Source organism: Nesoenas mayeri (assembly GCF_963082525.1).
Source record: "Nesoenas mayeri genome assembly, chromosome: 2".
Lineage (NCBI taxonomy): Eukaryota > Metazoa > Chordata > Aves > Columbiformes > Columbidae > Nesoenas > Nesoenas mayeri.
In genome coordinates, this window is record NC_137543.1 from 34,591,732 (window position 1) to 34,605,257 (window position 13,526).

Consider the following 13,526-nt stretch of genomic DNA (forward strand, 5'->3'; position numbering starts at 1 on the left):
AGCACATTTGCCCACAGGTTTAAATAATATAGATGGAAATTATTTTAACATGTTTCATGAATGTACCTCTAAGTTAATGTCTGGCAGAAGGTGCAATGTTGTTGGTCTGAATGATAGTATTATAGACCTATGACCCCTAATAATTATGATGCCACCTTTGGAATCTGCTGAAATTAGTATGGGATAAATACTTAGTGGACACAATAATCTTGTGTTTGGCTTTCAGCTAAAAAAAAAATAAAGTATAAAAATATTCACCTAGAGGTGTTCTCCTGCAATGCATAAAGGTGTTAGGGGATAGTATTTATTTCTCCCATGTTTTTTATTAAAGTGCTTGTCTGAAGACTAATCACAGTAAATTCTGAAGCGTTCTTTTGTTCTTAGACTTACTCCTCTCTTGATGTCATACTCGTTGTCTTGTGATCACATCTTTACTACTGTAACTAAACTGTTACATCTAAAATACTCTTCTACAATTCAGCAGAGTTGAAGTAAGCAGACACCAGTGATGAATGCTATTTAAAAAATCTTCAATAATATATTAAAAATAGATAACGAATTACAATTAACATATGCTGGCTAGAAGTTTTCAAAGAGACCAAGTTTTTATTGGCTTTTTAAAACAAGTTTGTAAGAAGCTTCATGAAACATGGGCCATGAATATAAAAAGTTAATAGCTTGCAACTATATTAATGTAATGCCTGGAATATTACATTACTTTGTTTCCAGAGATAATCAATGATGGTAATATAATATCTGCCCCTCAGAGCCAATGTATGATTTAAATTAATTATTGCTTATAAAGCACTTTGAAGTCTTAAGCAGAAAGGTGTTGCATAAGTATAAAAGTACTATTATTAATTTAACATCACCATTAAAGTCAGTACTTTAGGAGCATTTGCTATACTCTGCTCAATATCTTTTTATTCATCATATGCTGCATATTAGTTATTTTAACATTTAGAAAGCTTAGTAATCTGGAAGTGTTCCAAACCATTGTTCCAGACAGCAGTTAGATATTTGGGTGGATCATGTAAAAACAGTGAAATGGCTGAGAAAGCATGTAAAATGTTTGTTTTAAGTAATATTACATCAATGGAACAGACATCTGCAGCATTGGACTTGGTTTTAAGCTTCTTTTAACTTTTTTTTGAGTTAATGTTGTACTATGTTTTTCTAAAAATGGTTGGGGGGGTTAGTTGATATTATTTCTAAACAAGCATGATGTTTTACCTTTTGTTCAATTTTCGTTTCTGTTTCTCAAATATTTGTAAGAAATTAGATTTACAGAGGGCAGGTCTTTGAAGGTGAAGAGCTGCCACTCACTATGATCATTACCATTTGGTTTTGTAACGTGATGTCAACTATCAATATCTGTATTATCTCTTGTAGTTTTCATTCATGTTATCTGTTGTATACTATTTAAAGATATGTGCAGTGATAGGCCTTGGAAGTTATAGTCTCAGAAAAAGGGTATAGAATCAGTCTATCCTGTAGAGATTATGTGCTGTAAAATAATGCAATGTGTTACACAGTTGTTGTTACCTATAAGGTTATATTCTAAATTGTCCCAACTGGCAAAAATAAATCTTAGGGACCTTGTGCTCTGTCTTTCCCAGTAGCTGTGTCTTGAATTTGTGCTTAGCTCTGGAGTGCAGCGCAGGGTCCACAGGCTTTGGAGCCAGTTGTTAAGACTGAGCAAAACGCCTCTGGCGTTACAGTTCAGGGTCCAACCAGGCTCTGCATCCTCGCGAATGTGGTGGGGAGAGCAATCAGGTGTATTAGACATGGAACAGATATGTCTTTCTGAAGGGTATAAACTGATGCTCTAACTCTCTGAGAGCAATATTAATTTAAAAGCCAAATGTGTGAGTAAATCGATTAAAAGATTCACCTGGAAGAAGTTTGCTGAGTCAGCAGTGAGGAAGTTCGATTTTTACCATGTAGCTGAAAATGAGGATATTAATTACAGGTAATATTTTTTGAGTCTTCTCCTTGTGGTAGACATTTTATTTAAAAATACTACTTGCGCTGCTAGGATTAGAGGAATCTTTTCTAGGAAACTGGAAATTAATTTTCTACCACTCTTGGAATTTATTCTGCATTCTGAGATGAATTTAATATGTACTGCAAATGCATTACACATTGAACCCTTTGATTTCTCTTGGGATTACTAAATCAGTTAACAAACAGGTTTATCATCCCTAAGATGAAATGCCATACGTCTCAGTTTCACCAGTGTTGTTTTCAGGTATGTGCTAGAAGATTTAAGTATGCTATTAATATGAAATTACACATTTCAAGCTCATTTTTTAATTCATTAGTAATAAGAAAGAGGTTTTCCTCTTATATCAGCAAACTGGGTACTCATGTTTCCAATAAATACTTTATTGTATGTGAAAACTAACAGACATCAGCCTTAATGCTACACATTTCCATACACAGGAATATGAGCAAAACAAATCAAGTATGGACTCCTGTTTTCAAGCAGGTTTAGGGCTGATATATTTTCTAAAAATACATTAAAAATTTGGTGATGTGAACAAATTATCCCTCATTTACATGTCACTACAAGTATTTAAAAGTAATTCACATAAATAAATTTAGATTTTTTTAATGTTTACCCAGACTCCTGTTGATTTTAATGATGACACATACATGCCTTCCTTGTTCGGTAAGAATGTTGTCCAAGGTAGGTAGCGATCTGCAAACTATAGGGTGCCATATATGCAGCTAAATAAAATAAATAAATTCCTCTTCATTGCAGAGCAGTCAGTCATTAGCAGAGTAATTCAACGCAATTAAGGGTTGTTTAAGCACAGGCTGCTGTTGTAATTCAGCAAACACTTTAAGGCAGCACTTGAGGCAATGTGGCTACTGCAAGAAGCCTCCTGCCCTTTTTTTGCCTCCAGCTGCTCGTTCTCATGGTCCTACAGGTGCTGGTGCTGGCACAACTGATAGAGCAGCTGGAGACTACAAACACCAGCTGTAGGTGGGAGAGAAAATAACTATTTCTGGTGGTGATAGTGCTGACATAGGCGAGTTTAAATTATTTGTGAAAAAACAGATGAAATTATTGTATCAGGAGGCAGAAGATTGCAGTGAAATGATTGTTCTATGGTTTTGAAATATAATAGTAGCTGTTCCTTGTGGCTTGTAGATCTCCAAACCTTACTTCATATTGTGTGCTCTGTTCTAGCCACAACTTTAAAGTCCAGGTAAGTACCTTCTTAAAAAGAGTGGGAAAAGAGGGACACTGCAGATCTGTTTTGTTTCTAAATTAAGTTATAGAATCATAGAATCATTTCAGTTGGATGAGACCCTCAGGATCATCGAGTCCAACCATAACCTAACTCTAGCACTAAACCATGTCCCTAAGCACCTCGTCTTTTAAGCACCTCCAGGAATGGTGACTCCACCACTCACCTGGGCAGCCCGTTCCAACGCCTGACAACCCTTTCTGTGAGGAGTTTTTTCCTAGTATCCAATCTAAACTTCCCCTGGCACAACTTGAGGCCACTTCCTCTCTGCTATCACTTGCTACTTGGGAGAAGAGACCAACACCCTCCATGCTACAACCTCCTTTCAGGTAGCTGCAGACAGCAATAAGGTCTCCCCTCAGCCTCCTTTTCTTCAGGCTGAACAGCCCCAGTTCCCTCATCAGACTTGTGTTCCAGACCCATCACCACCTTCCTCACCTTCCTCTGCACTCACTTGAATACTTCAACATCCTCATGATGAGGGGCCCAAACTGTGAGCACAGTATTCAAGATGAGGCCTCACCAGTGCCGAGTACAGTGGCACAATCACTTCTCTAGTCCTGCTGGCCACACTATTCCTGATACAAGCCAGGATGCTGTTGGCCTTTTTGGCCACCTGGGCACACTGCTGGCTCATGTTCAGCTGGTTGTCAGTCAACACTCCCAGATCCTTTTCTGCCAGGCAGCTTTCCAGCCACTCTTCCCCGAGCCTGTAGCACTCCCTGGGGTTGTTGTGACCCAAGTGCAAGACCTGGCACTTGGCCTTGTTAAACCTCATACAACTGGCCCGAGCCCATTGAGCCGGCTGGTCCAGATCCCACTGTAGAACCTTCCTACCCTCAAGCAGATCAACACGCCCACCCAATTTAGTGTCATCTGCAAACTTACTTAGGGTGCACTCAATCCCCTCATCCAGATCAGTGATAAAGAGATTAAACAGAACTGGCCCCAGCACTGAGCCCTGGGGAACACCACTCGTGACCGGCTGCCAACTGGATTTGGTTGTGTTCACCACAACTCGTTGGGCCTGGCCATCCAGACAGTTCTTTATCCATCACAGAATACACCCATCCAGACCATGAGCTGCCAGCTTCTCCAGGAGAATGCTGTGGGATATGTTGTCAAAGGCCTTACTGCAGTCTAAGGACACAACATCCCCAGCCTTTCCTTTATCTACTAGGTGAGTTACCTTGTTGTAGAAGGAGATCAGGTTGGTCAAACAGGACCTGCCCTTCATAAACCCTTGCTGACTTTGCCTGAGCATATGGTTCTCTTGTATGTGCCCTGTAATGTTACTCAAGATCATCTGCTCCATGACCTTTCCTGGCACTGAGGTTAGACTTCATTTACTGTTACTGTGGAAAAAAGATACATTTTAGAAATGTTACTTTGTTTTCCAATGAAAAAAAAGTTAATGAAAAGTGCCTACACATCAAACCTGTTGTAGAGTAATGAGAATGATCTTTGTTTTTATTTTCAGCACCAAAGGGAATACTCCATCTCTCTCCCGATGTTTATCAAGAGATGGAAGCAAGCCGCAACAAATCAGCTCCTGGTACCACTGTAAGCTATTTGTCATCCAAAGAAATGAGCCAGACTTCTAGCTCTTTCTTCAGCATATCTCCTACAACAAATAGCACAGCTACGATTGCCAGGGAACTTCTCATGAACGGAACATCCCCAACTGCCGAAGCCATAGGTCTAAAAGGAATATCTCCTGCTTCCCCCTGTTCTGCAGTGCAGCCTTCAAAACAGCTGGAGTATTTGGCAAGGATTCAAGGCTTTCAGGTATGGGAGGGGGAAAATGAAGCTCTTCAGCCAGAATCATAGCATTGCCATCAAGGTTTCACTCTTGCCCTCTTGAATGTGGGCATGCATGTAACTTATCTTGTAAAATTAGCTGGTGTCCAAGGCAGTTTCTGGGTCCAGGAGATACAACCCTGCACCAATACACATGTCCTTCCTTCGCTTTTTTTCATTCCTTCCATTCACCTTACTGCAGGCCATCTTTCTCTCCTTTGTTTATTCCCTTTGTTTATTCTGCTCAAATAATTACAGGCTTAAAATATGCTTTTTGCTTGCACTTCTTTGAGGGTTCTCACCTGTTGACATTAGAAGCTTTACATACTGCTCTGGCCTCGGTTTCTCGCTTCAACTCTGATCCAGAAGGTACTGATGCACCACTTTAACTTTGCGTTTGTCTTCTGGGCCGGGTCGTTAAAGCCGTTACTGTGCTTCCCACCCTGCACCTCTTAGTTGTCACCTGTAGAACAACGTTTTGACCAGAAGGTGCAGCCTAGGAGCAGACCTGGTGTCAGAGCAGTGCAGAATGTTTTTGACATCACAGTCAGTACTAGAGAATGTAAGATGAACCGCGCTGGGTCAGCGCACGAGTCCTTCAGCACTGGTGACCTGTATCCAGCAGTGGCAAAGACCCAGCGTTTCGTAGGACAGTGGCAGCTGCTGTAGTGCATCCAGTCCTTTCTGCAGTGTGGAAGATGGGGAAAGGAAGCCTCTTCCCAGTCACCATTACATGCAAAATTACACACGTATTTGGATAGTAGCTCATTTTACCATGTTGAACTGTCGGAGGATAGGACCAGCTATGTAGAAATATTCTTTTTCCTGTCGTAAGTTTTTGGGTTTGGTTGGGTTTTGTTTTTGTTTTTTTCCAGAGTTGTGAATTTGTTTCATTTGAAAAGTTGGTTCTGTATGTTCTAGCGTATGTAATTTGATCATGTAACCAAATTCTGGAAATGAGAGGTTTCTGTTAGAATTTCTGCATGCCTGATAATGATTTTTTTCATCAAAGCCCATGTAATTTACAAAGTATGCAGTTGTTGGAAGTGATTTAGAAGAGGCTGCTAGAATTTGAGAAATAGTGTCAGATGTTCTGTTGGCATAAGCAGCACAGTTAAATTACATTTGCGTACATCAGATATCACCAGTTGTGGATTTGACCTAATGCTGTTTCTGTCTGAAATGTACATTCAGCTTTCTTTTGGTCTTGATTTTTAAAATGTCATTTTTGATTCATTAGTTTGAATGTCTCTTGATGCAAGAAATAGTAAAAGTCTATGTCTTACCATGGTAGAGTTAAGCTGCTAATAGGAATTCAGTTTTTCTGAGTTCCATTTGTTACTTGGCTGCAGTAGAAACAGATGAATTCTGATGAAAAGAAATTCAATCCGTGAAGTTTTCACTGCTTGCTTTCATCTTGTCAGATTGCTTGTGTGTCTACTAGTAACACTTTATTTTCATAGAACTGATGCACAATTTATGTTACTGGTTTTATTCCTACTTGCCTACAGTATGTGGTTACTGTAAAATGACTGGTTGTGTTTGTCCTGTTTGGTTTGTTGTTTTTGTTTTGTTTTGTTTTGGGGTTTTTTTATGCTTTGATTCTGGAAGCTTTTGTAGAAGTTGTTTCTAAACGGTCTTACCTTGAGCCAAAAAATACAATCTGTTTCATCCGTAAACCAGACTACTACTTTTTACTTGGCCCTGACACAGACCAAGAAGTTTGGTAGAGATTCTCAAATACTAACACCTATCTACTGTGTATGTAACTGATGGTTTTACATCATCGTAGCAGGCTTTTTAACACCTCGCTCGAATGAGCCGGGTATCGCTGTGAAACTCTGCCGCTGCGGGGTGGCTGAGCCGAGGTGGAGCGGTGAACAGAATCTCTGTGGGAAATGGCTCGGTGGCCTGTCAGGTGCATATCACAGGTCTCTTCACCATTTCAGCCTGGAAAGCTCTTTGTGTCTAAGAGTTTAAAAGCCGATTTCTTTACAGATTAACTTTCTCAGGCATATTTACTAAGCAGAAAACTACTGCATTTGCAAACAGCTAGCTTGTTTCATGTTTCCTGAATGACCCAGAATGATTTTTAAATTTGTTAGCATGTATTTGTATTATGGTCTGAATGATAACCATAGATTTGTCTTTCATTGAAGAACGTATACATTCTGTTCTGTTACAATGTATTTTTGAATTTTTTAAAAAAATCAATAAATACACATATGATGTTTCATTTGTAAATGTAAAAAAATGTTATTTGCTTATTTGAATGGGGGTTTTGATCTTCTTTAGCTGCAGGGGACGTCTTTAAAATGTGGTTATTTAATTGAAATTCTTCGAAACTATTTGTGTATGATCTCAACCATGTTCTATTGTAAGCCGTTGATATTAAGAGTTATTGGGACCAATGTATGGAAAAGTACTAAAAAATTACATATTTATGTTTTATGGCTTATTCTAAAGACTTTTGTTATTGATAAGCAGCAGCTCAGTGTCACTGAAAAAGAGGTGTTTAGCTTGGATACTTTCTAGGCTCAGGCTTCAAATTACCCGTGATAATTAAACACAAATACTCCAAGCAAGCCTTTACAAACTCTGAATAAAATATTTTTAGTGCTTGCTTCATATTTGTGAATATGATCTACCAGTTAATTGTTTTGCTGACTTTGTCTAGAGATTGTTTAAAGGAAAACTCAGCTTTGGTACAAATTGCTATTTTTAAGTGACTGTGGTATTTTGGCCATTGTTTCATAACTAGATTAGGTAAGTTATAGTTATTTTTGCTGACCGTTTAAGTGCAGCAAATCATTCAGGGAGTTTGTTTAAATGGAAACACTTAGAAAAGCTGTTTACACATGAATAATTTGAGCCTCCGTTTTTTACTGAGGTAAAACACAAGTTGCAGGTAGCCCAGTAGGAAATTGCCCTGGAAGTTTGGTTGAAGCAAAGATCGTAAACTTTAAAAAGCCGTGATTGCATGCCCACAGCCGGTCCCAGTGTGTGGCTGCAGCTGTACTTGGCTTGCTGCATTGGCAGGACTTGGAGATCTTAACTTTTTCTCCATAGTGGCTACATAATAAAACCTCACACAAGATAGAGTTTCTATGTGATGTTTTTTTTTTATTGCAGTGGTTATGCAATTTCTATTTTTTTTTTTCCTCTCCACATTTGTACAGTGATTAACCATTCAATTTTATACACTGATGAATTTAAATGTTGCGTTGTTGGCCATTTCCAAATGTTTCTCATTTCCACAACCAGTAGCATAAGAGTACGTTTCTGAGTGATTGCACACACAGGAGAAGTCCTATTGGACACTCTAAGGTTGTGTTTACTTGCAGCACATACATGTCAGCTTGTGGTTTGGAATAGTTGACAAAGGTCGGCCTAAACTGCATTTCCACACTATGTACAAGGGCTGACATTGAGCTCGAACCTTTCCCTACAGTGGCTTTAAATAAACATTTGTTTTGCTTTGTTGGAGGTTGGGTTTGGAAATCAGTCTAGGAGTGCTTGGATCTTACTACTGAGATATATATGTGAGGAAAATTTCAGGGAAATTCAGCCTTCAGTGTATGTCAAGGAAAGAGCCGTAGCTTTGGTCTGATCTGCACATACTTGCAAATTTCTTGGAGCAGGTCAAATTTTAAAAAGCACCTAAATACCATTTTCAGAATTGACACAGGCACTATGAATGCTAATATCAAGTCATTTAAAGGTGTAAAATCATCTAAAATGGTAGATGCTTCTTGGGTTTTCATAAACACCTGTGCAGATCAGGTACCTGACTTCCAGTTCACCTGTAAGCCTGGGCAATGTACATAGTGTCTTGCAAATTTGGGCTGTTGCCCCATGCTATGAACTCATTGCCTGGAGTCAGTCACACCCTGTGCTGGGTTGTCTGATGCAGACATGTCCGCACCACAGAAGGATTCTGCATGTGCCATGGGTTGTCATTCTGGTGTGATTGATGATGTTACTTCCCTCGGTTTCTGCTCTTTGCTTTCACTGAAGTATGGAGTCACTGACAGGAAGAGCCAGCAGAGGTAGGTCTGGCTACTTCAGACTTGGCCTAGTGTTTGAACTAGCCATCAGACATAGCTTAGGCCATGCTGTGGCTGTTTCCTTCTCTCTCTCAGGTTTGGCTGTGGCCACTGACAAGTGCAGCACCACAGCACTGGTGCCTGGTTGCCCTAGTAGAGGACGGTGGATGACCTTCACATCCATCCCACCTGAATTTGGAAACATCTGTGAATCCCCACCCTGTTTTTACCCAAGATCTCTTTCTCTTTAACCAATGTTAATTTCACTGTCAGAACTTGTTGGCAGTATTCATGATAGGTACAAGTTCGTGATCTTTTTAATAATGAAGAGTTTGGGCCTGAAACCCTTTCCTCAGCAAATCTGCAAAACACAGTCATGAAAATCAGATTTGAGTTCAGTAGGAATTCTTAATACAAAAGGAATGAGTGAGGGATTCAGGGATTCAGCCTGAAGAAAATAATTAAGATATAAATTATCATCATCACAACTTTTGCATCTTGAAATCTGATGCTTTTCATTCATTAACATTTTGTGTTTAAGCATGCCAACTCATTGATGATGGCCAAAATAACAATTTCAATTCAAAAGTCCATTTCCAAGGCAGATCAAAATTAAGAGGTGTTGCTTACTTAGGTAAATTAAAATTCATTGGACTTCACTAGGTGGAAGCAGCTTTCCTTTCATTAGTTCTTGTTCATTACATGCCCCAGTGAAATATGCGTACTTAATTTGCAAGAGCTCCTTGGGAGCCCTGGCTGTAGCTAATTCCCTTCTTTCTTACCTCTCAAGCTGTTTTTTGCCTCAGTAAAAGCAACATCCTATCCTTTTTCAGTCTCATCTTTTTCTCTTCCCAGAGCAAGGAGGATTTTTTTCAGTTGAAGTTTCATTGGTCTTTGCAAGCATACCAGGATATTTCTTTTTGCAGATCTTCAATATAACCTAGAACTTGAAAACTGAGGCCAGGTAATTTACTTGTACAAATTGTTGTACCTCTGAAGGCAAGAGAGTGACACACTAGTTATGGATTTGGACAACAGGACTGCACTTCAAAGTTTTCCATAAACCTGCTGTGTTCACGAAAAAAAGCCATGATGATAAATAAAAAAGAGAAGGATACAGCAAGACATTTACCAGTCTTTTGAGCTCTTGAAGAACACAAATCTCTGAATTAGCTTTGAAAATTGCAAGAATCCATTGGTATGGATTGCAAGGTTAGGGAGAAAGACAAGAAAAAAAACCCAAGGATTCCCCATTGACTCCAAATTCAAATAGCCACAGTAACGGGAATAATGAGACATTTTGTTTAAATTTTAGTTGTTCTGGTGAGGAGAAGAAAGGTGAAAGCATTCTGAGAAATGCTCAGGATTGCATCCCATTCTCAGCAGAGTCTCCCTGCTAAGGAGACTGATGGGAAGAAAGGAAAACAGACTGACAAGAATGCTGTGAGGGAGGTGAAAGCTTCAATGGAGGGCTTTGAAGAAGCACATTAAAATGAAGTTTCCATGGTTTCCCAGAAAATAGGTGGGCATTTCCTGTCTCTGGGTCTCTGATGGACTATAGACTACCTTCCCATCTCAAATGTCCTATCTTGGTTTTTGCAACAGAGGATCTTCTTTTTTCTTTGTTGTTGTTTCATATCCATTCCTCTCTCAGGGAAAGCATCATCTTCTCTCTGCTTCTTTCAGCCTTTCTCATGGCTCACTGCTTTGTGTAAAGTGGCCCCCACTATGTCATTCACCTCCACTCTTCCTCAGTAGTTATCTACTGAACCTACACAGCAGATGTTTTATTTAGACGTTTAAGCATTTTGTGGTGATTGTCCTCAAGTGATTATTTATTTAGAGGCGAAGAGGAGCTAAGCTGTGCTAACCTTAACAAAAAAAGAACTGTCTCTTATGAGATAAAAATGACTGATGTGATTTTCCTCAGAATCACGCAAATCACTTTTGAGAAAAAAAAAAAAGAAAAAAGAAAATTTTTACTGTGTTTTGTTGGGAACAGGAACACCCAGATGAGGTTACACAGGAAGGCGTCCAGGCGGGTTTTGAATGTGTCCAGAGAAGGAGACTCCACAACTCCCCTGGGCAGCCTGTTCCAGTGCTCTGTTACCCTTACTGAGAAGAAGTTTCTTCTCACATTTAAGTGGAACCTCTTGTGTTCCAGTTTGAACCCATTGCCCCTTGTCCCATCATTGGTTGTCACTGAGAAGAGCCTGGCTCCATCGTCGTGACACTGACCCTTTACGTATTTATAAATATTAATGAAATCACCCTTTAGTCCCCTACAAGCTAAGGAGACCCAGCTGCCTCAGCCTTTCCTCATAAGGGAGATGCTCCACTCCCTTAATCATCTTGGTTGCCCTGCGCTGGACTCTCTCCAGCAGTTCCCTGTCCTTCTGGAACTGAGGGCCCAGAACTGGACACAATATTCCAGATGAGGTCTCACCAGGGCAGAGTAGAGGGGAAGGAGAACCTCTCTCGACCTACTAACTACCCCCTTTCTAATACACCCCGGGTACCATTGGCCTTCCTGGCCACAAGGGCACAGTGCTGGCTCATGGTCATCCTGCTGTCCACCAGGACCCCCAGGTCCCTTTCCCCTACACTGCTCTCCAATAGGTCATTCCCCAACTTGTACTGCACCCTGGGGTTGTTCCTGCTCAGATGCAGGACTCTACGCTTTCCCTTGTTATATTTAATTAAATTTTTCCATGCCCAACTCTCCAGCCTGTCCAGGTCCCGCTGGATGGCAGCACAGCCTTCTGGTGTGTCAGCCACTCCTCCCAGCTTGGTGTCATCATCAAACTTGCTGACAGTGCACTTTAGTCCGTCATCCAAGTCATTGATGAATATATTGAATAGTACCAGTACCGACCCTTGAGGCACTCCACTAGATACTGGCCTCCAACTAGACTCCGCCCCATTGACCACAACTCTCTGGCTTCTTTCCTTCAGCCAGTTCACAGTCCACCTCACTACCCAATTGTCCAGACTGCACTTATTCAGTTTAGCAGCGAGGATGCTGTGGGAGACTGTGTCAAATGCTTTACTGAAGTCAAGATAGACCACATCCACTGCTTTACCATCATCTGTCCACCTGGTTATGTCCTCATAAAAGTCTATGAGGTTCATCAAGCACAACTTCCCCTTGGTGAAGCCATGTTGACTGCCCCTAATGACCCTCTTGTCCTTGATATTCCTTGAGATGGCACCAAGGATAAGTTGTTCCATCACCTTTCCAAGGATGGAGGTAATTGTAGTGTTAGTTGTCAGAGAGAGTGTATTTTCAAAGTTCCCTGCTGATGAACATATCAAAAGGTATGTTCTAGCAAGTCTCCAGCTAAAGTCAATGACGGAGAGTGTAGCAAGTGCTAAAAACTAGGATGTAAAGCCAGATTATACTATTCTGTCCTTGAACATGTTGGCTGCAGAAAGGTTTGTGGCCGCTGTCAGCTTGGGACTAGAATCCCAGCAAATGGGCTAGTTCTGAAGAGTACGAACGTCTCATCACTCATTCAAATTAGAAAAAACGAACATTAATTGAAGGAAGCTTTTGAGATTATAACATCAGGCTTCCTGGCATCATTCATGTAAAATGGATTTGAAGTCTATGCCAGCAAACTGGTTTTAGATAAATGCTTCTTTGAAGAAGATCTTCTCTCTAAAAAATCAAGAAAAAGTAGAATATTAAAAAATGAAAACATTGGTAGAATTATGTTAGAGAATACTTTTCAAATAAAACTGTTAAAGTAAATATTGCTTCTTCCACATTTGTGGCCAAACCCTCTTATAATCCTATGAATATAAACTGTGCATCTGGCTGCCCCCCGCTCAAGGCGTTAGAGACTTCTTTCCCAGCAGGACTGACCAGACTGCAAATGTTAGTGAAATTCTTGTAAAATAGTAAAATGGTTCTAAAATAGTTCCCAGAGGGAACTATGATGAGTTGATTCACCTTGATTTTAGCACTCAGTGGGCAGTGGGAATTTATATTTAAAAATTAAGTATTCATGAAACCCCTGGAAGTAGCTCAGGAGTGACTGTGTTGCCGTGTATTCGATACCTGCTTCTGCAAAACAAACTGTGGAACTGAGCTTTTGGTTCCTGTTGTGGTGCCTGGAGTCGTACTCGAGTTTGCTACCACTGTACGTGCTCCTTGGTCACATCGGTTTCTGTAAAATGACACGTGGGATGATGTTGTTCTCTGTCATCACTGAAAGTGTTGAAATCCGGCCCTTTGTGTGCCTGTGCTGTGCTCAGTGGCCAGTACAGTAAACTCACCAGCAGCATTCATCTTTAGCCCCAAGGAGTATAAACACCTGTAGAAATGGTTGACAAAATCCTCATTATCGCAGTTTCTGTCTCTTACGGATACTTTTGTTGTTGTTGTTGTTTGTTTTTGTTCTAATGTGAAGTTTGC

The 13,526-nt window shown here is 40.3% G+C and overlaps 1 protein-coding gene across 1 annotated transcript in view; it reads left to right on the top strand.

Moving 5' to 3' along the window:
* The window catches only part of STAU2 (staufen double-stranded RNA binding protein 2), a gene marked incomplete at its 3' end in the record, with an annotated part of 173,483 nt that overhangs the window by 88,544 nt on the left and 71,413 nt on the right, over positions 1-13,526 (top strand). The window contains exon 12 of the mRNA XM_080339785.1: positions 4,741-5,048. Coding sequence (XP_080195911.1) covers positions 4,741-5,048 — 308 coding nt within the window. The remainder of the gene's footprint in view (positions 1-4,740; positions 5,049-13,526) is intronic.